We start from the raw sequence: 27,773 nt of genomic DNA on the forward strand, positions 1-27,773 counted from the left end.
GAGACAGACACTCGTATACCCCGCTGCTTTCTCGTGCGAAGAAGCCAAAGAAAACGCACTTTGAAGCGAAAAGTTTCACTACGCTATACTCCGTTTCAAGCATCATGTGCAACGCTGTCAGAGCTAGCCCTCTTGTTTGCGCTGCCTGCATCCGCGACCAAAATGTAGTGCGTTATTTGTGGTGGGCGAGACATAGCAAATGCTTTGCCTGTAGGCTTACTACATGACACGTTTTTCGTGATCTTGATTAAATGCACTGTTATTGCTGACAACGAGCTGTCGCTTTCTCGTGTCACAGACCACTCGGGCACAGAACAAGCGCGGAGTAACACGCCTCCCTTTATTTTCCCGTCTGGACTACTTCCGTACCTTTCACAGCGTTGCACCTGATGTATGAAACGGAGTATAGGTAAAGCAGTCATCGCGTAGACCGGAGAATGACCTTGAACGACCTTCAGCCCAACCACGTTATCCGTGTATGACTATGTGGCACAATCGTGGTGTCGAACCCTTGACCCCTGACATTTACCTGTGACCTTGAATTGGCATTCGACCTTGCAACTTTGACCCCCCTCCCCTTAGGTTGACCTTTGACATTGGCTGACCTTCGGGTTGACCTTTGACCTTAAGAACTTCCGATGGGGGTGTCGTAAGACCATAAAATACCACGTCATAGCCACGTGGTGGTGTTTGTATATACAGAACGGCTTCGCGGGCGTGCAGCGGAGCTGCCATGGACGAGTCTCAGACGCGTGACAAGCGTCCTTGCTATTCGCTGAATTCCAGGGTTAGCCAAGTTAAGCCATTGCCAATTTTTTTTTTGCGTGACGCTACGGTACAATCATTAGTGTAAGTAAATCCGCGATTGATGGCGAGAGACTTGAAGAAACACAGGGAATGATTGACAAGGTTTGCCCACTAAGTGGATCAAAGTATACAGTCAGCTGGACCACAGCGCTAACGTGCTATGTGAAAAAGGAATGGTGAACGGGGTCGACAAAAAAAAAACATTAACGCATGCCCTATGGTCAACGGAACCGTGAAAAAAATCCCTTTCCTCGAAGCAAGGAGTACATTGCAGCCTTAATTCGCAGACGCAGATGCGGACTTAGTTTGCCTATAAGCCACGATTTTTTTTTCACCGCATGTCTGCAGCATTATGTTTTTAAAGTATTTCTTAGAAAAAGAAACTTTAGCCTCGCATGATGGAACGACAGCAGTGATCAATAAAAGACGTCTGCAGACACCCTCTGAAAATTCTGTGTAGTTATGGCATTTTTAAAAGCACTAGAAGTGAGATTTCGTGCGTATGGGGCGCTAAGAAAGCACTGCGCTCTTGAAAGGTTTTTTCATAAAAATACCTAAAATAAAAACTGAAAAAAATGAGAGGAATCCATAATCTGGGTTTTTTTTTTCCCCATAGTCCATAATTACTCAACGAAATGTGGTCAATGTAAATAATCACTCTGGCGTTCGCTTACTGAGCCTGTACTGAGCCTAAGATTATATATCAAGGCGCAGTCAGTTTGTATTGTTCACCTAAGATAACGGATTTCGATTACAGCTGCGACAGCTGCATATGGATGGGGCCGAAATGAAAAAAATGCATAAATCTGCGTACGGTTATTTCAACGTACGATAAAGGACTCCAAGTTGTCCAAATTAATCCGGGCCTCTCCATGAAGTTTTCAAAACCCGCAGACTCGAGCAAAACTTGTTGCTATAGTATATGCATTTCTTTCGTTAACAAGATGGCGCAACATAGGACGAACACGAAAGGGGCGCATTACCGCAGACACGCTGTAAAACTTGAACAAAAAAAGCTATCAATGGCGAGGTGTGTCAACCGGCATCGAGACTGATTCGGGTGAAAGTGCGGCAACACACAGATGAGGCAACAACCAATTTCTCCGGTTTTTTGAACAAAACTCTTAACAGTTATGTCACTAAGCCGTAGCATTGTAATGTGCGGTGGCTCTCAAAACCCTGCCTGGACTTCTGCTGGTTCATTACTGAAGCTAAAAGCTTCACTACGCTAGGTCAAGCAGTTGTCGCGTAGGCCGGAGAATGACTTTGAACGACCTTCAGCCCAACCACGTTAGCCTCGTATGACCATATGTGGTACAGTTATGGTGTCGAACCTTTGACCCATGACCTTTATTGACTTTTGACATTGGATGACCTTTGGGTTGACCTTTGACGTTAAGAACATCAGATGAGGTGATGTGAAGCCACGTGATGACATCAGATGGGGGTGCCGTAAGACCATGTGATCAAGTCAGTCACGTGGTGGTATGGATATATATAGAACGGCTCTCGCGAGCGTGTGGCGGAGCTGCCATTGACGAGCCTCAGACGCTTAGCAAGCGTGCTTGCTTTTCGCTGAATTCCAGGGTTAGCCAAGTTAAGCCACTGCCAATTTTTTATCCTTTAACAGCTAGACCAAATAATACGAACTGATAAACATGGAGAGCCCTTGTGAGCCACCACGTCTTTTTAATGAAAGCCTGCACTGTCCGAGAAGCCCGCCGAGGTGGCTCAGTTGCAGAGGCATACTGCAACACAGCACGAGTTAAGAAGTACTTTGGTTTGGGCTAGTTGGTGCATAGCTTTTTGAAGATGTCAGGACGGCGCGAAAACAACAAGGACCAAAGAGGCACACGAACACAACAGGACAGGCGCCAACTTGCAACTGAGGTTTATTCGCCCAAAAGATACGGCTCGTGTGCTTCATAAAATGTAAGGGTTTGGGCGAATAAACCTCAGTTGCAAGTTGGCGCCTGTCCTGTTGTGTTCGTGTGCCTCTTTGGTCCTTGTTGTTTTCGCGCCGTCCTGACATCTTCAAAAAGCACGAGTTAGTTTGCCGCCAGTCGCGGCTGCACTTCGTTGGAGACGACACGGATTCATCGGCGTGTATAGATTTCAGTGTTCGTTACAGAAGTCCCACGCGGTAGAAAATAATTCGAAATAATCAAATGCGGTGAGCCTCGCTGCACAGGAGTATAGGTCAGATACTCAGAAGAATGCTTTCGTTTAATTTCAAGCTGCCCCGCGGGAGGTCAACAAGGCATGAAGCGCTGAACACGCTGCGTTTCGTAGGTGGTTTCAATCGCCGTATCGTTCTTGCCCGTGCGTGTCTCGGCCGCAGGTGCAAAAGGAAGGAGCGGTTTCGGCCGTGTACAACGGCACTGCACGCAAAGCACTGCTGGCCTACGCCGAGGAAAACTACGTCGCGTACACGCAACGCTACGTTCTTGGCGCCGTGTTCCGTGGCGGAGAGTGAGTTGCCGTCAAAGGCTTAAGGAGCAGTGCCCTCGCAACGTGCTATGCTCTTCACGTGCAAACTCCAAAGAACCTAAATGTCTGTCCAGCTTTTGATCACATTGTGTTTCTTTATCAAATACTGACGTCTATTGCATGATTACGTCGCCTACGATAGTTGGTTTTTGAAAATGTAATATGTTCAGTATGTGATGTGTTCTATACGGAGTCAGTTTTTGTATTGTATACACTAGCCGTGTTTTCCTTGTATATAACATTGCATATAATATTGCTTTGTCATAATATTGCAATCATGTATCTGCACTGCTCTACCTTGTTATGGTATCTTGGGCCTCGTCAAGCTGCCCCGAGCAGCTTTTTGCCCAAGAGCTCCAACTATGTATATATGTCGTGAAATAAATGAATTGAATTGAATTGAAGGTTATTTCATAGACCCTTATAATCAGCAGAAATGTCTCTACAAACAGCTTTTTGAAATCGAACGAAATGCCGACAGGTGTATAAAAAAGCTGAACCTGAGGCCATTTCGCCCCTCCCCAAAGGCCGTATATCCCCTTTAGTCACAAATTATTACAGTTGGAGAAAAATTTTGAAATTTTGAGATTTTCTAACAAACATGGCTAAATTCTAACAAACATGGCAGAAAAAATTCCACTCTCCATTATCATCTCGGCAATTTCATTTGGGTCCCCATATGCCCACATCGTGACCCCGCACTGCTTTCGGGGTCTTAATTATACTTCCTTCGACTCAACTCTGCCCAAAATCGTCATTATTTAAACAATTTATTTTTTTCAATCGCTGATACATGAAAAACTACCAATCGAAAGGAGAGAGACTTCGGTGCCGAACAAGCGTTTACTTAAAACGCGGAGTCGTTCATATTAACAGATTAAGTCCATCATTGTCGGGCAAAATTTTTGAAAATTGAAAAATTGTAAGACACCTTTATGTAAATAATGTAGGTAATGATCCATTATTCTGATACGCAGCAAAATATATTTTTAAAGTTTTTCCAGCGATCCTATCGAATAGTTAATATTGCCATGGAAGACCAATGGAGAACGCTTTTGCCGACAGCAAAAAACATTAATTAAAAAAAGATACGTGATTGCCGTCGGGTGATCTGCGAATATGTTGATTGTTAAAGGGAAATCTTACATTATACAAAAAAGGCGTTCATAAACGGTTTCCCGCGCAAAAATGCTTTTGTCCAGAATTGCTAGGTATGCTCTGCGTTCATTTCGTATACATGGCTTGAGATGATTCTACGCGGCTTGCGACAAAGAGTTAGGAATATAAGCTGCGGCCATTTACTACGGTGCATTACATTCCAGCGGTAACCGAAACCGGCACAAAACATGGTATATGTGCACATATGATATGGAATAAATTCACCCCTGGAAATGCTTGTGTCTGCATGCACCGATTTTGACAGGCTGGAGGCGTGGTTCAACCCGTACGCCATATTGAGCAAGATCCTGGCTTACGACCTTGCCAGCAGCGCTCTTCTCGCTTACCGGACCGAAGACTCCACGGCTCGATTCCAGACAACGGTGGCCGTACACGTTCCCGAGGTACAAGGCCCATGCTGGGCAGTGCCGCGCAACCATGAAACTAAGAAAAATAAGCGCGATGAATTTGCTAAATTTGCGAATGTGTAAAGCGGGAAAATCTTAGTCGAAATCATGAAAAGGAAATGGGCTCAATTGGGACACGGAATGCAGGGACAGATTGGTTCTGAGAGAAAGAAAACTTGACAGGTGCTGAGAAGAAACTGAGAATTTTGCAGTGAAAGATGGCCGGCGGCTGTCGAAGGCTATATGGCTAATCAATGATAGGCCGGAACGGCGTTTGTCTTGCATTGGGTGTAACTGGGACGACGTTGTTCTTGTGGATGAGGGTGGTGATAGTGACAGCTGCGAGAAATTAAACTGAGCGTAACGATAGACAGAAACCAAGGGAAGTGAGAAAATCTCCGCATTTTCATGGCTCTGAAAGGACTCCTGCTCTTGACAGAAGGCGAAGAAAATATTGAAGAGTCCCTGAAAAAGGTTGACGAGGTTCACTGGTCACTGACCAAGGTCAACAAAATAATGACGTTTCGGGAGCGCTACGGCTCCCTTGTTCACAATGAGCAACCAGCTGGACGTCCCGGGCTTTTTGTAGCGGTTACTATCGTTCTGAGGCATTTCGCGTAGATAGGGTGCAACGTGCCGTCATTCTTATTTATTGTGTTGGGCGTAGTCTGGATGATTAATGACTCGAGATATCGGCGGGCTGACACATTCTTTTCCGTTGTCACTATATCTGCTTCATCCCAGTTAATTTCACGACCAACCTCAAACACCCTGAAAAGGTGTGTTTGAGGTTGGCTATAAAATGTTATGGTTTATGGTGGTTTAACGTCCCAAAGCGACGCAGGCTATGCGAGACTCCGTAGTGGAGGGCTCCGGAAATTTCGACCACCAGGGGTTCTGTAACGTTCACTGACATCGCACAGCACACGGGCCTCTAGAATTTCGCCTCCATCGAAATTCGACCTCCGCGGCCGGGATCGAACCCGCGTCTTTCGGGCCAGCAGCCGAGCGCCATAACCACTCAGCCACCGCGGCGGCTATATAAAATGCTAGTATTATCAAGAGTACAGGCAACCGAGCGTTCATACCTCAAAAGCGAGCCGATAATTTACAACACATCTGTAAAAACTTTCGCATCCGCGCCCTGAGGCGACCAGTGCTGTCGGGCTTTCACCCGAGTGAGTGAGTGAGTAAGAACTTTATTTTCCACCGATGTAGGAGACCCCCTACTCCCCATCCCCGGCACGCAGGCCTGGAGAACGGGGGCCGGGGTCTCCGCCCGAATCCGCGCGCAACGCGTCATGTAGTTACGTCAGCAGTGGACTGCTATCATTGGTTCGTCGTGCTAACTCCGCCCCCAGGGGAATTCTCGCGCGTCGGCAACCGACGGAAAAGCCGAGTGGGAGGGCCCGGCGTAATAGCGCCGACATTTCACGGTGCAAATAGTGACGAGAGACGCAGGAAAGGTGCGAAGGCGCGGAAATTCAAATTTTGACTAAAGATAGCTGAGCTTCCACAAAACGAATAAAAAAAAAATCTTGCTGGAGGATATTTGGGAAGCGGCGTCCTTTACCATCCTAGGCATCACGAAACTTTACTGAAAGCCCCTTTCAGAGACCCTTTTGAGGCCGTTAAATCTCCTAGGATGCGCTTGAGTCATGCGCATGCTCAACAGCTTTGTCAATACTTTGTAGGATGTACTGGGCTTCTGCAAAGCAAAACTGGCTTTTAATATTGTCGTCTTCCACACCCAAACTGCATGTCCTCAATGCCATGTTGTCCGAGTAACTCAACTTCTTTGTGTGTGTGCGGGGGGGGCGGTGCGTAAACTAAAACTGCTTAATTTTATTACCCGCCGCGGTGGCTCAGTGGTTAGGGCGCTCGACTACTGATCCGGAGTTCCCGGGTTCGAACCCGACCGCGGCGGCTGCGTTTTTGTGGAGGAAAAACGCTAAGGCGCCCGTGTGCTGTGCGATGTCAGTGCACGTTAAAGATCCCCAGGTGGTCGAAATTATTCCGGAGCGCTCCACTACGGCACCTCTTTCTTCCTTTCTTCTTTCACTCCTTCCTTTATCCCTTCCCTTACGGCGCGGTTCAGGTGTCCAACAATATATGAGACAGATACTGCGCCATTTCCTTCCCCAAAAACCAATTATTATTATTATTACTATTACTATTATTATTATTATTATTATTATTATTATTATTATTATTATTATTATTATTATTATTATTATTATTATTATTATTTTGCACCAACTGCCTCATCAAAGCATAGCATAGCGCAGCACAGCATGGCATAGCATAGAATAGTATAGCATAGCACAGCACAGCACAGCATAGCATATGGTATAACGTATAAGGTTGAAAGGGACATACATTTAAAATCATCGACGACGCTTCCACAAACTATTGTTGAAATTGAAATTGGTTTTTGGGGAAAGGAAATGGCGCAGTATCTGTCCCACATATCGGCGGACACCTGAACAGCACCGTAAGGGAAGGAATAAAGGAGGGAATGAAATAAAAAAGGAAGAAAGAGGTGCCGTAGTGGAGGGCTAATAATAATTGGTTTTGGGGGAAAGGAAATGGCGCAGTATCCGTCTCATATATCGTTGGACACCTGAACCGCGCCGCAATGGAATGGATAAAGGAGGGAGTGAAAGAAGAAAGGAAGAGAGAGGTGCCGTAGTGGAGGGCTCCGGAATAATTTCGACCACCTGGGGATCTTTAACGTGCGCTGACATCGCACAGTACACGGGCGCCTTGGCGTTTTTCCTCCATAAAAACGCAGCCGCCGCGGTCGGGTTGGAACCTGGGAGAGTGGGGCTCCGGAATAATTTCGACCACCTGGGGATCTTTAACGTGCTGTACTGAGACCGCACAGCACACAGGCGTCTCAGCGTTTCGCCTCCATCGAAACGCGACCGCCGTGGTCGGATTCGAACCCGGATACTCCGGATCAGTAGGCAACCGAAACTATTGCTGAATTTCGCGATTTACGGAAGAAGCGTATAGACGTTTCTACTTCTTTTGCGTAAACGTATGCCAGTAAACATCCTAAGCTCGTCATTCATCTCACCCTTCATTCGCGATTACGTCTCATTGCCCTTGCTGTCACCTCCCTCGCTCCAGGACGCCACTGGTTATCGGTTGCGTCCATTATGCGCCCTGTCCTGTAATGCGATCGGTAAACGGAACGTACAGAGTGCCCTTATAACATGGTCTATAGACAGTGTATAGACTTCTTGTAGACTCTACTGCCTTCCTATAGCCATTTCTTTTTGTCTATTCATAGTCTACAAACTGTCTATAGACAAAAGTCCACTAAAAGTGTGCGGCCATTAATCTATATATTTTCTACAGACTGTCTATAGAATTTGTATTGCCTATAGACTGTCCTCTAGGGCTTGTCTATAGAGAGTCTATAGACTTTCTAGACAGAAGTCTGCGGACAGTCTATAGACTGGCGCGTTCTGGCCGCTTGTCTCCTCTCAGGCGACGCGTCACGACCGCCCCTTCGTGGCCAGAGCCGGCAGCGGCGAGGAGAACCCGCTGAGCGACCTGCACGTGCTGGTGCACGACATGGCGCACGCGTGGGCGGTGCTGGCCCCGCTGGCGCTGGCCGCGGCCGTGGCAGCATTCGTGCCGTTCGCCAGCAGCGAGAGCTGCAGCGGCTACATGCAGCTTCAGCTCATGACCGGCATCCCCGGCTGGCTGCACTGCCTGGCGAACATCGTCTTCGACGCCATCGGGTTCGCGTGGATGGAACTGGCCGTCTCCGTGCTGTTCAAGTCCTACTACCAGCTCGAGAGTGCCTCATACGGTGGGCTCCCACGCTTCTCTCTGTGGTGTGGCAAATATCCCACTTTTTTTAAGCGAGATTTATTGCCTAAGGGCATCAACGGGCGAAGGTGTGACGAAGGATGCAGTAATGATTAATGAAAAAAGGTTAGCTCATTTTATGAAGTCTGGTAGTGAGCGATGGTATGCTCCCTGCGTCCAGGTAATATATGAAGCAGGGTTTCGGTGAAAGACCCGCAACATTCAGGTGCTGGATCCTTGTAGGCTTGAGAGCTGGGCAGTCCCACAGTAAGTAGTGAATGTCGGCTTCGATGTCCTCGCGTTTACGTATCGGACACCCAGGCCGAGGAAAGAAATCTCGGTACTGAGGCCACTTACGAGTGACGGCAGGCGTGAGGGCAACCCCAACCTGGATCCTCCTAAGTGCAACCTCCTCTGCACGGGTTAGACCGCGGAGGAGGGTTACCGCACACGGAGGGATGAGATGGTTTACGCAAAAAGCGTACACGCGCTAAAAGACAAACAACACACACGACAGGACTGGCGCCAACTTCCAACTCAGTTTATTCGTGGAAAAAACCACTTAATAACCACACGGGCAGGCAAAGGTAAAAGCAAAACATATACAAGCGGTGACATATATAACAAAGGCACAGGTGCCAAAAGGACCCAGCAATGATTATAACGCCGATAAGGAACCACTGAGAAAACTAATCTCCTCTTCCGACAGCGAGACAGATGGCTTGCTTATGTAGATAGGTCCCCTCTGTTTGATAATAAGCTTCGATGATTTCACGCTCTAATCTGTCTTTAGACCTTGCAATGAATTTAATGTTATCGAAATCGGGACGGCACTTGCAGCTTTTGCAGTGTGTGGCCATGTGGCTGCCATAACCAGGGATGAGAGCACGTGTGCGGCGCCGGAGGAGTTTCTTTCTTGATAAAAGGAGGGTAAAGTCGTCCAAATGAAGGAGCCGAGGCAGTGATGAGCCTGTAATCACAAATATGCCTCTTCGGGCCAGCTGGTGTCAAATTACTTCAAATGTATAGCGACCCAGTGCAAGGTCAGAAGAAAATCAAGGCACACATGGTGGCTGAAGGTTAGCTCTCGTGTGTCTTTCACACATTGCTACCTTGGGTAGTGCTTTATTTTTGAAGACTTTGTGGCAGCTTCTCTCTTTTTTTTCCTTCATTCTTTCCTTCTTCCTTTCTTATCTTCCTCTATTTGTTCTTCGTTCTTTCCTCCTTTATCAATTTCCTTTCGCCATAATTTTTGTTTAGGCTTAGGGTGCTCTGGCGCGTAGTATGTATTCGGCTTGAAAAATGCAGCAAGGTTCGTGTCGCATGTTACGGCTATAGTCGCCCCTTGCGAGGTCGAAACAGTGCCTCTGCAAGAGAGGGACGCGGTAGGATTTCGGTAACAGGATACACCAGCGTCTAGCGCTGATTGTGTGGCATTGGGCATTGAATGTGAAAACGTGCAACTAAATAGCTGTAGAGTGTGGTGACAGCCGAATATTTTGGACAGCGCATCGTGCACGTCTCTTTTCGGTTCAATTCTCGAGTGTAATAATCGTTATTCGAAACTAAACATGCTCTTTCTTTACTTACGACTGCTCAAAAAGCATTGGCTTGGGGTAAGGCTATAAAACTGAAGTCGATGCAAAGGGGTAACGCATTGTGAAAACTGCTACTCAGTGTGCGTGTAATTCCTCTGTGGGTAGCTAATTAATCAATTGAAGAACGGTGCTCAGCTCTTATTTTCCCACAAACAGCATTGATTCGTGTCATCACGTATCGATTTCCCAACAAAGAGGAATTTTGAACTGTTATTAAGCGATAGCTTAAGCTGCTCATCAGCTCGCAAATGTGATGTACGCCGTAATGAGCGACTGGCAACACGTACCGCTGCGCCAGAACTCCGCCGCTAAATTTACCGGGCGCGGTGACGCCTCGTGGGTGCTCCACGAACTAGCTGCGAGCGCCAAATTCAAACGGAAAGTGAAACATGACTGTGAGGCGCCGTGATGACGGGAATAAAGTTCATTCATTCATTCATTCATTCATTCATTCATTCATTCATTCATTCATTCATTCATTCATTCACGAATTATCAAATTCGTGCTCGGCGAGATCCTTGTACTATCGACAAATCACACTGGGCATTGCCTACGCGTCCAATAATTCTTTAATGCGTTAGCACTAGATCGTCCACTCAGGCGCATAGTTGTCTGTACAATACCTCGGTGTGCCCACCAGGTTGTGGGCGGCCTGCCCTAGGCGGCCCCTATAGGTGGCAGGTGGGCCACCTAGATCACGTGACCTTCCGACGTCATTACAACCTACCCACCAAATTGTGAGCAAACTACCCCCGTGACAGGTGACCCGCCATCACAGGGTAGTGGCACACCACTTAACCGCTTCACCACTGCGCCAGGAGCGGTATGAAGGCTCCCAGCTGTCGAGTTTTCATTAGAGAATGAACAATTCCGCATATACGGGCATTAACCCATTCACGCTATTGCGTCATATCCAAGACGGAGCTCAAGTCAGATTTCTTCAATGTCGTCTGAAATCTGCTTGACCTTGAAAAACAAGCCTCGAACCGAAACTGAAGCGCTAGAGCTCCTAATTAGCATTTGGCTTAACCACGACGTTGTCCACCATTTTTTATACACTGGCGCATACAAAGTGGCTGTATTGGCATTTATGTTCACACGACTGACATCAGAGCCGTAACGGAAGGGATAAAGAAGGAATTGAAAGAAGAAAGGAAGGGGAGAAGAGGCGCCGTAGTGAAGGTCTCCGGAATAATTTCCACCATCTGGGGATCTTCAACGTACACTGACATTGCACAGTACACGGGCGCCTTTTGCGTTTCGCCTCCATCGAAACGCGGAAGTTACATTTTCAAATTTCATTTACTTGTGTTTATTGAGCTCATTTCGCTTTTACAACGCTTTTTATAATTTTTTTATGCCATAATCGTAATCTTGCAGGCAAGTTCGATTATCGATATCATGCTGAAATGCATTCTAGAACGCACTCAACTTTCCCCCTGTCACTAGCAATGCTTCAACGACCTGGTTCTGCCACAGTATTGTTTGTGTTTCGCGCTGCAGCACACCAATAACTCGAGCACTTCAATAAACAAACCTGTAATATTAAAGCCAGCCCATTATTAATGTACTATATGAAAACTGTCCAGAGATTTCTACGTGAATCTTGTTCTACTTCATTTCAGTTAATTTACTATTGGCGTACAACCGCTATTGAAATGAATCCGGTATACGTAGGGACTGCGACGCTGGGAAGGCAAGATCTGTTGTAGACATTGGAACACACCTTGGGCGTGCCTGTGCCCACTGCCCAGGAGGACTCGTCCTCCTTTGCCCTGCAGTGGGTGTTGTCAGGCTGATGATGATGATTGATGATGATGATGATTTGAAAGCAGATAAAAAGTAAAACGTTTCATAGAACCCCCTACTTGCAGAGTACCAATTCGCAGCATTAGTATTAGCAATTTAATTTCATTTGTTTCCAGAAGAGGTGGCCTAGTGGTCTCATAATCCGCCTCGCGTGCGGCGGCACTTGCGGAGTTCGATCCACAGTGCTTCCGGTTACCCACTGGGTTTCTCAGCACCGTGCAGCGCACGTCATGCGACTACATCTGAGTGGTGGACCAGAATCGCTTGGGCGTGCCTGAGCCCACTGCCCAGGCGGACTTGTCCTCCTTTTCCCTGCAGTGGGTGGTGTCAGGCTGATGATGATGATTTATGATGATGATGATGATGATTTGAAAGCAGATAAAAAGTAAAACGTTTCACAGAACCCCCTACTTTCAGAGTACCAATGCGCAGCATTAGTATAAGCAATTTAATTTAATTTGTTTCCAGAAGAGGTGGTCTAGTGGTCTCATAATCCGCCTCGCGTGCGGCGGCACTTGCGGAGTTCGATCCACAGTGCTTCCGGGTACCCACTGGGTTTCGCAGCACCGTGCAGCGCACGTCATGCGACTACATTTGAGTGGTTGACCAGAATCGCTTGGGCGTGCCTGAGCCCATTGCCCAGGCGGACTTGTCCTCCTTTTCCCTGCAGTGGGTGTTGTCAGGCTGATGATGATGATTGATGATGATGATGATGATGATTTGAAAGCAGATAAAAAGTAAAACGTTTCACAGAACCCCCTACTTGCAGAGTACCAATTCGCAGCATTAGTATTAGCAATTTAATTTAATTTGTTTCCAGAAGAGGTGGCCTAGTGGTCTCATAATCCGCCTCGCGTGCGGCGGCACTTGCGGAGTTCGATCCACAGTGCTTCCGGGTACCTACTGGGTTTCGCAGCACCGTGCAGCGCACGTCATGCGACTACATTTGAGTGGTGGAGCAGAATTGCTTATTTTCTTGCAGATGCCCTCCTCGTACACTGTGTCACCTTCGGCGCCCTGGCCATTATGTCGGCATACCTGATCGCCTATTGGTCCAGCACTGCAGACAGCGCTTACGTCACAGTGCTGCTTGTGTTCGGCATTGGGGGTGAGTGTTTCGTGGCAGGAACTGAACGTTAAATACACGTGGGCAACACATTATGCATTGTTTGCCAACATCTTTAGTCATCCATAAAGGTCCCCTAAAGGGGAAGGGTGTGTGTGTTTGTTGACAGTTGGTAAGCAGTAACACACAGACACACACACGAACGCGTGACCAATGATAAAAAAGAGTAAACAAAAAGATAGCGAATTAAATTAACCACGCACAGATAAAACGTGGCAAACATACAACAGTACAGAGTTAACAGTGAGGTAATTAAAGGCGCGGTTTGCACTACTGCGTAATCAAGGGTGCAACGCAAAATGTTATTGATGAGAAGACCATTAGTAGCTGCCTGAATCCGGTATACACAGGGTGTGCGACGCTGGGAAGGCAAGACCTGTTGTAAACATTGGAACACACCACTTTGGGCGTGACTCTGCCCACTGCCCAGGCGGGTTCCTCGTGGAGTCCACCGTGCTGTTGCTGACCGAGGGCCAGGACCCGAGCTTCCTGTGCTCCGTGCTTCCCCCCTGCGCCGTGCCCATGGCGGCGCTCAAGGTGATCGTGCTGGAGTGGGTGCACCACACGTGCGACGACATGGCCGCCACGAAGCTCGAGAACTCGACGGCGCTATCCGCCTTCTGCAGGGACTCGGCGGACGCCCTGGGAACCTTCCAACCCGTTGTGTTCGCCGGGCTGCTCAAGGCCCCCGTCGAGATGTGCTGCGCGGGTACATTATATGCCATGCATACACGTGTCTGTCCCTTGTCGGAACACGACGGGACACTTTGTCTGCTCATAAAAGGAAAAAAGAAAAGATGACACGTTCAATGCCCTCCAAACGCATCGAGTAGAGAGCTGAAGGAAAAATACTGTCTGCTGGGAACATCATTAGAGTCGGTCCCCCGGCGCGAAGCAGTAACACTATAAATTTTACCGAGTCCTCCCCCTCCTCATATGTAAATATGCCCACTCTCGCACCCACCGCATTTTCGTAATCACACGTGGCACATCCTGTAGAGCAACAATTCCTCGTCTTGCAAGTATCCGTGCAGCTTATTCCTACCTCGATATTGCTTTCTATTTGGGCAGGACACATGAGGGGACCTTTGACGAACCCGTACAGTCTGGACCAACATGAAGATTATCACTTTGGGCTAAACCTGCTTGGACAAAAAAGCTCCGCTGAAGTTTATGGTTGCAACAAAGCCGAACAAAATTGCATGAACCTAGCTGGACCGTGCATTTCCCGTTCGTTCCTCTACCGATCACAGCCATATAGCTACCGGATAGAACGTGGTCGTCACACTAACAAAATAAATTATTGGTCTGCTTGGGCCGGCACGAGGGTTTTCACCTTCATACTCTCCGACCAAACTAGGCAGGCGACGGTGACAGCGATAAAAGTTCTTCATAACAGATGTCGCTGTTACACGCGCTCGCACTCCCTACCAGCCACCCCCGTTTTACAGCCCAGCAACGTCGCGAGTTCCTTTCTGATCTACTCTCCAATGTGCTTTAGGAGGCTATGGCCAGCACTTCGTAGCTTGAAATTCCCGCGTTCCCTTGCTATAGAATGCTAACCATTCTGCAGCGAATGGAAATCCTGATATAGGTTACCCAGGCAGTGCACACAAATGGCAATGCTACTGGCCGGGAGGAGGACACTGTCGCGAATTGCACCCTTGTCTGTGCACATGCATGCCCATTGGCGGGCGTTGGAGTGTGCGCAGTCACGTGATGTGGGAGAGGAAGAATGAGTGAAGGCGGAGTCGCGCAGCTGCCGCACAATTCCCCTTCCAGAACGCAACGACAAGCGAAGCCTAAGCTTATTCTCTGTCGTCGCCTCAACGTCGGGACAATCGTTGCTCCACTCATGAACGTTGGGATGGAAAGCACCGTTTCGCGCTCCACGTGCCGTCGTGCAACCCACTGCGCAGGCCTGCATCCGAAGTACGTCCCCGACTGGAGCCCGCTCCAACTGAGCGCAGCGGGAACCGGCCTGGAGCTGCGCTTCATGATCTTGGTCGCGCTGCTGCTGTTCGTGCTGCTCTGCTGCTACAGATCGGGCCGCTTCCTCAGCTCGAGCACCGTGGGCCCGCTGGCGGAGCAGATGCCGCTCGACACGGAGGTCGTCAAAGAGGCGCGTCAGGTAAGGCCCCGATGATCGGCTCGGATTACGTGCAATGTACAGTGGGGGACAAATGTCTGCGGACCACGTGTTCTTGAAACGAAGCTGATAGCTCTGCTATTAGCCGGCGGTGTTTTAAGTGATGCAATATTTATTGAACGGTTATCGAATGATGTTGGAAAGGTTTTCAAGCTCCACGCGCGATGTAAAACTAAAGAGCATTCGTCAAAATACATCTTAAAGATGGTCTGCTCTCAATTCCACACATCATACAGCTGCAAACCACGTGCACTGAGGCATAACTGACAACTCTCAAAGCCTCCAGTCATTTCTCTGAGGATTTTAACGCTGAAGAGCAATGAAAAAGCAGACAATAAAAGACGCGGCGTGCAGTCGGTATTTAACCAATCTCAATTTAAAATCCTATTTAATAATGTTCTAAGGCATAGCTTCAAAATCCGTGCTGAACGTAAAAGCGCGAAAAGACAAGGACCCGCCGCGGTGGCTCTGTGGTTAGGGCGCTCGCCTACTGATCCGGAGTTCCCGGGTTCGAACCCGACCGCGGCGGCTGCGTTTTTATTGAGGAAAAATGCTAAGGCGCTGTTGTGCTGTGCGATGTCAGTGCACGTAAAAGATCCCCAGGTGGTCGAAACTATTCCGGAGCCCTCCAATACCGCGCCACTTCCTTTCTTCTGTCACTCCATCCTTTATTCCTTACCTTACGGCGTGGTTTAGGTGTCCAAAGGTATATGAGACAGATGCTGTGCCATTTCCTTTCCCCTAAAACAAATTATTATTATTATTAAAAGACAAGGACACATATAAGACAGATAACACGAGCGCTTACTTCCACCTGATTTTATTGCCTGCAAGAAGCGGAATTTTTTGCCTGCGCATGCTTACAAAGCATTGCCACAGCGTGGTGAAAGACAACAGTTATCGAGCGACGCACTTGAACGATGTAAGATATGCCATCTCGTTTTTTGACAACGTAATTGACGGAGCACTTACACAGTCGTCGCCCGCTCGCGCTATCTCCAAAGCCTCAACAATTTCTCGCGTAATTTGACATTTGTTCTTATAAAGGACTTTGAAGTTGTGGAAGAGAGGACGACAACCCTTTTTTTCTTTTGCTTTTGCACTTGAGACAATGAATGCTCATGTGCCTTCCTTTATTGTTCACAACTTAGTCATGCTCATTCAATCGATCATTTAGGCATCTTTCCGTTTGGCCTATATAATATTTACCACAGGATAACGGCACTTTGTACACAACACCTTCTGTGCATCTCGCGGACGGCTTTTGATTCCTGATTGTGAAACCCGTTTTTCCAGTGTTTTCTGGAGTGATTTGCTTGCATAATGAACTCAGCTAATTTGGGGCAGAGAACAAGTCAACGTTTACCCTGTTGCCAATTTTTTTAAAGATTGTGCGAAAGCTTATGTTTATAAGGAATGACTGCAAATTTCTTATTGGCTTTTTCCTTTTCCGGCTCTTCCTGAGACTTGGCTTCCCTTTATTTTTATTTTTTTTTATAAGTCCTTCCGCCACTGAAACCAGCATGTGCAACAGATATCCCACATCTTGCCACTTGTACTGCAGGAAAAGGCTTTCTTCAATTCCATGTTCGCATGACTTTTTATACAGTTGAAAAACCCTAGACGAGCTATGTTTCTTTTTATGACCTTTGAATGCGCGGAACTGAAAGGTAAGGGCATTTTTCCATCCGTGGGATGATAAATCCAGCAAGTGTGGTCTTCCAAAAAAGTTATCTTGATATCGAGAAAGCTTAGGCTACTGTTCACAGGAAGTTCATGCGTGGCGACAAGTGGAGATAAGCTACGCATGAAATGATCTAAAACGCTTCCTACCGCCTCATCGAGGGTGATAGCAGTGGTGTCTAAAAAGATTAAAAAATCGTGCACAAAGCGAAAAACTTTCAACACTCCTACGTCTTCAAGGCAGGCAAAAAGCCTTCCGTCACTTTCAGCTAAAAAAAATGTCACTTATCAAGGGAGCAACGCTGGACCCTATACATATCCGTTGTTTTTACAAAAACAGGTCATCGCCCCACCTTACAAACGTGGAATTAAGATATGTACTTAAGAGCTCTAAAAAGCCCCCCACACTCACTCCCACTGAATCCTGGAGAGAAATGGGGCCGGCGTTGACAATACATCTTTCAACGCACTGCAACAATCCGTTTTTCGGCAACGAGTAGTAAAGGTCTTTTACATCGACTGAGAAGACAACCATGTTCTTTCGTTCACTTTTCTTCAGAAAATCAATGACACTTCCGGAATTTTTTATCAGGAATGGGCCATCAACAACTAGCTGTTTTAGACTTTTCTGTAGGAAGTCAAAGACTGATTTTTGCCAGGTGCTTGCTTCCGAAACGATAATTCTTAAGGGAAATTTCATTTTGTGTGTTTTAGCGGAAAAGAGCATGTTAAGATTTAGACCACTGGCATTTCCACCACACTGAGCTAAGCGGGTGAGATTCAAGGAGATGCACAACTTTTTTTGCTTTCAATCTTACTTTTGACAGATTTATACCTTGTTGCCTATCAACCACTTTCTCAAAAGCATGACAGACTTTTTCGTGAAAAAGGCTCTTAGGAATCACGGCAAAACCGCCTTCCTTATCACAAGGAAGAAGACATTCATCGTCTTGCTTCATCCCTCTCAAAACACATGAGGATTTGTCTTCGAACACTTCTTTAAAACGTTGGCGCCCTGCGACACGCAGCTCCCTTGATCACTCGTAGGTGCAAGTTTCAAGACTGTTCGGACCATGGCCAAGAGTTCCGGTTTTGATTTCTTTTGTTCCACAACGAATTTGGGCACCAGCTGAAGTGTACGGCGCACCTCTTCAGGACGTGCTGCCTCCCCAAACGTTCGGACGTGGTTGTGCTACCTAGACTGCCGCGGAGGGACCAGTTTGCGAAGCCCTGTCAGGACAGTACTCCACAAAAACTCAGAGGCCTGGTCGAGCGTTCGAGCGAATTGCTGCCATTTTCTCTTGGTACTCGTCATGCTCTCACCTGTGAAAAGCCCTGCTTGCAAGCAGTCCTTGTACAGTCTTGCTTGCCTTCTCCACTCCACCTGAAGTATCTTGAGAATCCTTTTGCCATGGCTGACCGAAGGTAGAAAGGATCCGAACAGGGCTGTGACAGCCGGAGGTAGCACGTTGCACCGAACATAGAAGCAGAGACAGCAATACAGAATACAGAATCTTTTTAATCTTTTTACACACCACTGCAATCACCCTCAATGAGGCGGTAGGAAGCGTTTTAGATCATTTCATGCATAGCTTATCTCCACTTGTCGTCACGCATTAAATTCCTGTGAACAGTAGCATAAGCTTTCTCGATATCAAGATAACTTTTTTGGAAGACCACGCTTGCTGGATTTATCATTCCAGGGATGGAAAAATGTCCTTACCTTTCAGTTCCGCGCATTCAAAGCTCATAAAAAGTAACATAGCTCGTCTAGGGTTTGTCAACTGTATAAAAAAGTCATGCGAACATGCATTTGAAAAAAGCCTTTTCCTGCAGTACAAGTGGCAAGATGTGGGATATCTGTTGCACATGCTGGTTTCAGTGGCGGAAGGACTTATCAAAAAAAAAAGGGGGAAGCCAAGTCTCAGGAAGAGCCGGAAAAGGCAAAAGCCAGAAAGAAATTTGCAGTCATTCCTTATAAACATAAGCTTTCGCACAATCATTCAAAAAATTGGCAACAGGGTAAGCGTTGACTTGTTCTCTGCCCCAAATTAGCTGAGTTCATTATGCAAGCAAAGCACTTTAGAAAACACGGGAAAAACGGGTTTCACAATCGGGCATCAAAAGCCGTCCGCGAGATGCACAGAAGATTTTGTGTACAAAGTGCTGTTAACCTGTGGTAAATATTACATAGGCCAAACGGGAAGATGCCTAAATGAGTGACTGGGTGACCATGACTACATTGTGAACAACAATAAAGGGACCCACATGAGCATTCATTGTCTCAAGTGCAAAAGCACGAAAAAAAATGGTTGCGTCCTCCCTTTCACAAGTGCAAAGCCCTTACGTGAACAAATGTCAAATTTGCGCGAGAAATTGTTAAGGCTTTGGAGATAGCGCGGGCTGGCGACGACTGTGTAAGTGCTCCGTCAATTCCGTTGTCAAAAAACGAGATGGCATATCTTACATCGTTCAAGTGTGTCGCTCGATAACTACTGTGTTTCACCACGCTGTGGCAATGCTTTGTAAGCATGCGCAGGCAAAAAATTCCGCTTCTTGCAGGAAATAAAATGAGTTGGAAGTAAGCACTGGTGTTGTCTGTCTTATTCTCTTATTCTGTGTCCTTGTCTTTTTGCGCTTGTACGTTCAGCATGGAAAACCAACTCGCCCAAACGCGACCACGATTCAAATTCCAGTCATGTTCTACTGGTGAGTCGGCAAACATGCAAGTGTCAAACATTGCATGAACTTTGTTCCAGTCGTGGGGGTGCCCAACAGCAAAAACAAGAAAATCTCACCAGTTCGTCTCTCTGCCAATAAACGAAGGGGCAATCGTGGGCTTCCTAATCCTTGGTTTGTTTAAATCAGTGTTTCGATTCGTTATCGAAAGTTGAGCCCACGCAGAGCAGCGCATGTGGCCTGTTGAAAATAGCTCTACGTCTGTTCCTGGACCAAAGAATAAACAGCATTAGCCTTTGTAGGTCCCACTGGGCAGATGGTTCTTCCTAAACCCAAAACAGTTAGGGTACCGACAAGATGAACATACAGAAAGGAGTGACATTTTTTTCTGTTAAATCACCGATAGTAAAGTGACAGTGGACCAAGAGTCCACTTTTAGACTGCCAGGTCCAGGAGTAGACTCCTTTCTGGGTTCAGGAGAAAAATCTCCTGGTCCCAAAGCACTTTTGTCGGTGTTCGAGTGTCTCACAGGAAGCAAAAACGAACGAATATGACGTGCCAGCAAGCCTAAACACGCCCCTTGTGCTGCTTTTTGATGGCCTCAGGTGCACAACGCCTGCGAGAGGAACGCGCTCGAGGATCGCGCGCTCGTGGTGGAAGACGTGCACAAGTGGTACGAGGACGACTACTGCGTGTGCGGCTTCAGCCTGGCGCTGGCCCAGGACGAGTGCTTCGGCCTGCTGGGGGTCCACGGGTGCGGCAAGACGGCCGTGGCCGAGATACTGGCCGGCCTGGCTCTGCCCAGCCTCGGCGAGTGCCACATGGGTGACGTGAAGCTCTCGGACTCTGCAAGAAACGTAAGCGCGACGACAGGCGCAGGAGTATAGAAGTCAATTAAAGAGTTCTGTCCTTCCTAACTCCCGCCGGTAGATGTAAAGCCGATAAAGGCGAGAAGTTGACGTCGTAGTTCAGTTGGTACGAAAGCACCGCGCGCTCACGCGTATGTGGTGGCTTCGGATATCACCGACTGCATGTCTTTTAACGCGATAGCATCAAGGGTTCCGTTGCCCAGAAAATCCGTCGCCCGCGTTGTGAGCGAAAAATAGGGTGGCGTAGGGTGGCCCAGGTGACCACCTGCTGGAGAAGCAAGCTAGGTGGGCAACCTGCCACGGTCAGTTAAATTAACGATTGGTCGCTCGGGAAGAGCATCCTGGGCAACGCAAGGCCCACGCTGGGAGCACCTGCATCGCAGGGCAGTGGCGCACCGCTTGAGCGGCGAAGCTGGTCTTACACCTATTTTCCTTATTTTTAGTCCAATCCAATGAAGCTATATCGTCTTGTTCAGTTTTTTATAGTGATTTCAAATCTGAAGTTACCTTTTCTATAAATTAGTTAGTTCCTAAGATAATTAATTTTAACTTCATTCATCAGTACCTCGATGCAAAAAAAAAAACGCTCAATAAACAATAATTTTTATTCCATGGCTGCATAGTATGAGTAAAGAGTGCAATAATGAAAGCAGTTTTTCCATTTCATACTCATTAGTAATTTTACAGCACTTGGAATAGCAACATTCAAAGTGTGAATATCATGCAATGGTAAACTTCGCAAACTATAGATTATAATTATAAATTATAAAGTATAAATGATCTTCTGCATATCTGGGAATTAATCCATTACGCTATCGCGTCATGCCCTTAATTAAGGCAGAGCGTGTATGTGTACCTTCCAATATTTAAATAGCGCACTTGGAGTCAGTTCACTGACCCGCACTCACTCTCGCGATGGCCCCAGTGGCAGTCCCAGGTGGGCTACTGTCCGGAAGAAGACGCGCTCATGGACACCTTCACAGGCAACGAGATGCTGAACTTCTTCGCCCGGCTGCGCGGCGTGTCCGAGGAGAAGATGGACGACCTCGTCAAGAGCGTCGCCCACGTCACCGACCTCGGCAAACAGGCCTCCGAACTCTGCGGGACCTACAGGTTCGCAGCAGGTTGATGCATCTGGTCGAGGAAGCGCAGTGTTCGGATGCGTCACTTCACCCTGTTATGCATCAAAAGTGTCTGATACCGATCTAACAGTCACCGAGCGTCGTGGTGCAAGTGACCTGCGAATTTCTCTGAAACCCTTACGCAGTAATTTCAGGGTCCCCATGGTAGGTGATATGCATAATTAATCACTGTGACCATGACGCTGGTATACACGTCAACTCCATCTACCGATGACACGAATCCGCTAAGCAGGAGTGGAGAACAGTCCCGGAATCAACGCAGCGTCTGCAACTAAAACAGTAAGATAAACCCTCATGGAGTGAATTTAAGGTGACACTGTTCTGTTGCGTTCGCTCGCCGACCGGCGTCCTGCAGTTCAATCCCACGTTTTGCGCCCAGTTCTAAGGGCGAGAAATGACACTTGTAGATCTACCGCACCCTAATCTCTCCCCCCCCCCCTTTTTTTTTGTTACGCGTTACCGCCTTTTTCGCCTTACTGCGCATTCCACTCTGCCTTACACTCCTCCGTAAACACATAAATGTTGCCATCGTCCTCGTGAATAACATGACCATCAGAACACATTCTCCCTCGCCCACCTCGATAATACGAGGACTTTGACGATGCTCTCAATGACCACGCAAGTAATTAACACCAGAGTTTTCGTTCACGACGTAGACCTTGACGTCGGACAGTCCAGGTAAAGGGCCCTAAGCAGTTATCGCTAAAATAACAGAATGCGTATATCGTTCAAACAGGCGCACTTTTAATATTTGTGTTTCCAGCCTCAATTGTCGCGGGGCACCAGCTAAAAACTGCAGCTGTGACTGCAGCGGTGGCCTGGTGGCTTGAACATCCGCCTCGCATGTGGGAGGTGCGATGTTCGATCTCCAGTGCCGCGGGGTACCCACCAACGGTACAAATGCTACAAGCTTTCTCTCATGGCCTGGTGCTCGGCTTCTCTGGAAAGAAATGCTTGGAAAATTGGTGCTTGACCGCACATTGTGCAGACTAAAACACATTGTGCCATGGCCCCCTTTGGCTAAAGCTTCCCTTGTTCCATTAAAATTTATCACCATAATCACCATAATTTATCACCATTGTGTTCAACGTGTGTGTGTGGTGACATAGAACATTACCTCTTGTGCTGTACTTTGTACAACGCGGAACGGGCTGTGTTATTCGGATCCCTCAAGAAGGCAGGAGTTCCTCACAGTTCTCTTCAGGACATTGTTTTCCCGCGCGGGAGCCAGTCGAGTAGAAGGGATGCTTCTCGCCTTCTTCTACTTTACCTGCAGGACACGGATTTGGCCTCCACATGGTGACCTCAGGAGTGTCTATTTGGGTTTTTGCGGACAGTGTTTCTGTGATTTGTATTTAAGTGTCGCTACGGTGGAGCAATTGCCGGCAGCAACTGCAAGGCTAATCCCACCGGTAGTTTACAACCACTCAACTATCACCATAAAAAAACTCAGCTACCAGCATGTCCAGCCCCAATGGCGTTATGTGAAGCCCGTGTTTAAATCGAGTCTACTGCGCAGCGAATGCTACGAAAGCTGAGTTTTTTTTTTGAATTATTCTCTGCATTTTATCTTTCTGCAGCACCGGCACCAGACGCAAGCTGTCCACGGCTGTGGCTATCATCGGCTGTCCGCGCGTCGTCATCCTCGACGACCCCACCAGCGGCGTCGACATGATCGGACGGCAGATGATATACGACACCCTCCGGGACATAACGCGAACCTCCGCCTCCGCGGTCATACTTACCTCCCGCAGGTATACGCGCCCCCAGCACCGTCGCTGATTTTGCACGACCCTAAGGCAGATCCACTAACCATCACGATCAATCGCATTTAAGGCGCACAGAATTATGATTTTGGGATTAGTGTTGCGATAGGTCCAGGAAGCGAAGAGAAGATGGGTTATGATGTCAGCCACGGATAGTGCGACCTTCCGCAAATAAATCCCAGAATTCTTGCATATTGGGATGGTCATGACTCATCACATAAGATGTGAAGCATATGCGGATAGAGGTTAAAATGTAAATAGAATGAGTAAGAGATTTTAGAAAGAGGGGAAGTTGCTTATGTATGGTGCTGCAAGGGTTTGAGACGGTGGGTTTCGAGGCTGTCTTGTTTCGCGCACACCCCGTATACAGTAACAAATACAAGGGCGATAGCGCGCTTATTCGAAAGCAGGACGCACGAAGTCTGCCAGAATGCCTGGTCGTAAATGGCTGAGCAAATTTCTATAATATGACAACAACACAATGAAAACGTTCCGCGTCGACAGTTGCAGTTTTTGTCAAAAGTATGAAGGCCATTTGCGCAAGATCGAAATCGGTGCGGCCTTTATGTCGCATGCATTACTTGTTTTAATATGATTTCAAATCCTCACTGTCGGCCTGGGGCACCCGCGGATTCCAGATTGGGTCCATATAAGAGCTGGTATCGGGGATCACAATCTCTTCAGTGCGGTTCACAACACGCCTTCACCGATGTGGACGTGGATGTGGGGGATCGCCCTGCCGGAGTAAACCAGCTGCTTTACACTCTCCAAAAGCGGTTTACTCCTTTCTAGCAGCTGCTTACTCCATCTAAATTGTCAAAGGAGTCTCATGCAGTGTTCACTTTTCGACAAGGACCAGAGCAGCCTGAGTACTGCCTGTAGTGGGAGGGCGGTTTTACTCTCATACTTGCACGGCGTACCTAAAGCAGCGGCCTCGTGTTAGCTGCATTCCTAGAAAATTCAGCATTCGCTCATTTTTTCCGATTGTCAATAGCAATACTGGGGGGGGGGGGGGGGGGGGGCTCACGGTACTCTTCGGGCTTCAATGGCGCTGCAAATGCTCGAATACACGCGTCAAAGGTAAACGCTGTCTTGATGGGCGTACATCAGCAAATGCATCAACAGGTACCGTCCAGCGCGACATAAATGCACTTGCTCACTGAAGTTCAATGAAGAAAAATGTGTGCCACCGATGTTTTGCTATATATAGGATCCGCTGGAAGCACCCCTACAAAGTTCGCCTTACCAGTACGCCTCAAGAGAAAATAGTACAAAAGTTGTACCTCTCTAGTACTCACTTCCGCTGCAGAAATTTGGCCGCTAACGAACAGGGGTGGATATTAAGTTGAGGAAAGCGCAACGAGATATGGAAAGGAAAATGATACATGTAACATTGAGTCAGGAAGAGAGCAGAGTGAGTCAGGGGGCAAACGCGGGTTCATGATATCCGAGTCGAAATCAAGAAGGAACAGGCATGGGCAGGGCATGTAATGCGAAGGGAAGACAACCGATTATCCATCACAGTGACGCACGAGAATGAAAACGTAGCAGGGGGCGGCAGCCCGCCACGGTGGCTCAGTGGTTAGGGCGCTCGACTACTGATCCGGAGTTCCCGGGTTCGAACCCGACCGCGGCGACTGCGTTTTTATGGAGGAAAAACGCTCAGGCGCCCGTGTGCTGTGCGATGTCAGTGCACGTTAAAGATCCCCAGGTGGTCGAAATTAATCCGGAGCCCTCCACTACGGCACCTCCTTCTTCCTTTCTTCTTTCACTCCCTCCCTTGTCCCTTCCCTTACGGCGCGGTTCAGGTGTCCAAAGATATATGAGACAGATACTGCGCCGTTTCCTTTCCCCAAAAACCAATTATAATTATAGCAGGGGGCGGCGGCAGAGAATAAGGTGGACAGATGAGATCAGGAACTTTGCAGGGATAAGATGGCCACAGCTGGCGCAGGAGTCAGGATAGTAATTTGAGGTCACTGTGAGAGGCCTTTGTCCTGTAGTGGACGTATACAGTTATTAGGCTGCTCCTGGTGATCGAGTTGGCAGAACACAACCGTAACTCGATCAGTCAGCTGCGCTGGCCGACTGCGCACAACTGAGGTCAATGCGTGAGGGTGCCTCGCGTTCCACGCAGCACGGAGGAGTGCGAGGTTGCGTGCAGCCGGGTGGGCTTCATGGCGTGCGGGGAGCTGAAGGCGCTGGACACCGTGGAGCGCCTCAAGGAAAAATTGCTCAAGGGCTGCACGCTCACATTCGCCCTGCGCGAGAGGCTCACCCCGTACCTGGTCGAGAACGTCAACAAGGCCGTCACGCACGTCTTTCCGGGATCCAAGCAGGCCGACTGCCGCGAGGTGCGCCCTCTTTCGGTTGCACGTGTCTTCCAGCGGTAGGCACTGACCAGACGCTGACGAGTCCTCTTGTCGGAACGGCCAACGGACGAGGCTTTCCTCCCGCCTCTTGTTTCAGTTTTTTTCCTGTGCCTTGTTGACTGTTCCACTATATGCTTATGGTTGCAAGTGTAGCCGGTAAATTCAGCGATGTGCATCGCGTTGCAAGGGGGGGGGGGGGGGGGAAGCACTTGCTAAATGCACGGTAAATAACAATGACAAAAATGTTCCTTCGGCACGCAACTACAACACTACACTTCGAGATTGCGCTCCAAATGTGATGATCGCACTGGAGGCGCTGAGACTGCACTTGAAGGAGCAGCGATGGCAGCGCTAAAAGAACAGCCTTGAGTAAAGACTCGAATGCGAGTGACCCGATGCCAGTAGCTATGTAATGACCCTCACCCATGTACCTCGCAGGCTAACGCCTTATTTCAGAGTGTCTTGCTGAGACTACGTGCAGCTAGGGAAGAAGTGAAATGTAGTTCGGCGAATCCAAGCTATACAAACGAAGAGAATAAAGCAACCCTCTCCCCCTCCCCCCCCACCGACTCTTGCAACCACATTTGTTATCAACAGGTGCTTGTCACGAGTGCTAGCGTATCAGCCTACACTGCCGCACGTCGTTATGTCGTGCTTAACTTGGCTCAGAATGACGGAGGAGTTAGTGATGAGAGGACAGGCGCATACATTCTTGCAGCGGCCTCGCCAGTCAGTACAGACTGTGCCCTGTTTATCAAACGGAACAGTGAATTAACGCATTTTTAAGGAACACCACGTCAAAATGTGTTTGCATGGACTGTCGCCAGTATACTCATCCGGCAGAGGATCGAATCTTAAAACCTCCTCCTTCGTACCCGCCCCTGTGGCTGTGGTTAGGGCGCTCGGCTACTGATGCGGAGTACCTGGGTTCGAACCCGACCGCGTTACGGTGGAGGCGAAACACAATGGCGCCCGTGTGCTGTGCGATGTCAGTGCACGTTAAAGACTCCCAGGTGGTCGAAATTATTCCGGAGCCCCCCACTACGGCACCTCTTTCTTCTCTCAGGCCCTCCTTTAACCCTTCCCTTACGGCGCGGTTCAGGTGTCCACCGAGATGCGAGACAGATACTGCGCCATTTCCTTTCCCCAACAATCAATTTTCCAATTTTCGGCCCCAAACACCGCCCAGGGAGTGTTCCTGTACTTCATCCCGTACAAGCTTCCCTGGAGCCACGTCTTCTCGCGCATCGGCAAGCTGCGCCACTGGTTCAGACTCGAGTCTGTGCTCATTGCCGAGAGTACGCTCGACGAGCTCTTCCTCGGCATGGCACGCGCCGAGATGGCCGAGGACGCGGCGATCGCCAAGCGCGCGGCCAAGGACGCCTCGTACGCAGACTTCCCGGGCGACCCGTGGGGCCGCGAGGCTCAGGAGAAGCACCGGCGCCGCCAGCAAGTACGCGAGCGGCGCCGCAAGAACCATCCGGCCACCCGGAAGGCGACCAACGCGTCGCCCACGAGGAGCTACCAGAGCGTATCCTAGAGGTGCTGCAAAAGACCGCGCACTCCAATTTTTATTACGGCGTTCGTTAATCGCTTGATGTTGCATCGAACACGTACGCGGCAATATGGACGCCATCTTTCTTCGGCGAATCACAGCCGGCCATTTCTCTTACTCAGCCTCTTCTTGTTACCACGAAGAAATAAAGAAGCGTCATTGACCACACCCAAAATTTTATAAGTTATAAAACGGCCGTATTCATATGCAATGAACTGTAGTAATCGAGACCTGCTGGTGTCGGCGAACACTCACAACTACTTAAAAATTCCTAAAAATGTCTAAATGCAAAAACATATTCAGGAACAAACTCGCAGCCGCAGCGGACGCGTTATTGT

At 48.3% G+C, this 27,773-nt stretch overlaps 2 protein-coding genes across 2 annotated transcripts; both read left to right on the top strand.

Annotated features, from left to right (window-relative positions):
* The first annotated feature begins 897 nt into the window (after positions 1–897).
* Positions 898–20,618, top strand: LOC144129989 (phospholipid-transporting ATPase ABCA3-like). The gene is made up of 8 exons (XM_077664038.1): positions 898–909; positions 3,149–3,279; positions 4,721–4,859; positions 8,361–8,688; positions 13,077–13,202; positions 13,651–13,929; positions 15,140–15,351; positions 20,337–20,618. The coding sequence occupies exons 1-8, from the start codon at positions 898–900 to the stop codon at positions 20,616–20,618; spliced, it is 1,509 nt and encodes a 502-aa protein (XP_077520164.1).
* A 913-nt stretch (positions 20,619–21,531) lies between these two features.
* Positions 21,532–27,550, top strand: LOC144127534 (phospholipid-transporting ATPase ABCA3-like). Its single transcript, XM_077660526.1, has 4 exons — positions 21,532–21,713; positions 23,323–23,496; positions 25,646–25,862; positions 27,070–27,550. The coding sequence occupies exons 1-4, from the start codon at positions 21,568–21,570 to the stop codon at positions 27,418–27,420; spliced, it is 888 nt and encodes a 295-aa protein (XP_077516652.1). The 5' UTR covers positions 21,532–21,567; the 3' UTR covers positions 27,421–27,550.
* Positions 27,551–27,773: the final 223 nt, after the last annotated feature.

Source organism: Amblyomma americanum, chromosome 4 (assembly GCF_052857255.1).
Source record: "Amblyomma americanum isolate KBUSLIRL-KWMA chromosome 4, ASM5285725v1, whole genome shotgun sequence".
Classification (NCBI taxonomy): domain Eukaryota; kingdom Metazoa; phylum Arthropoda; class Arachnida; order Ixodida; family Ixodidae; genus Amblyomma; species Amblyomma americanum.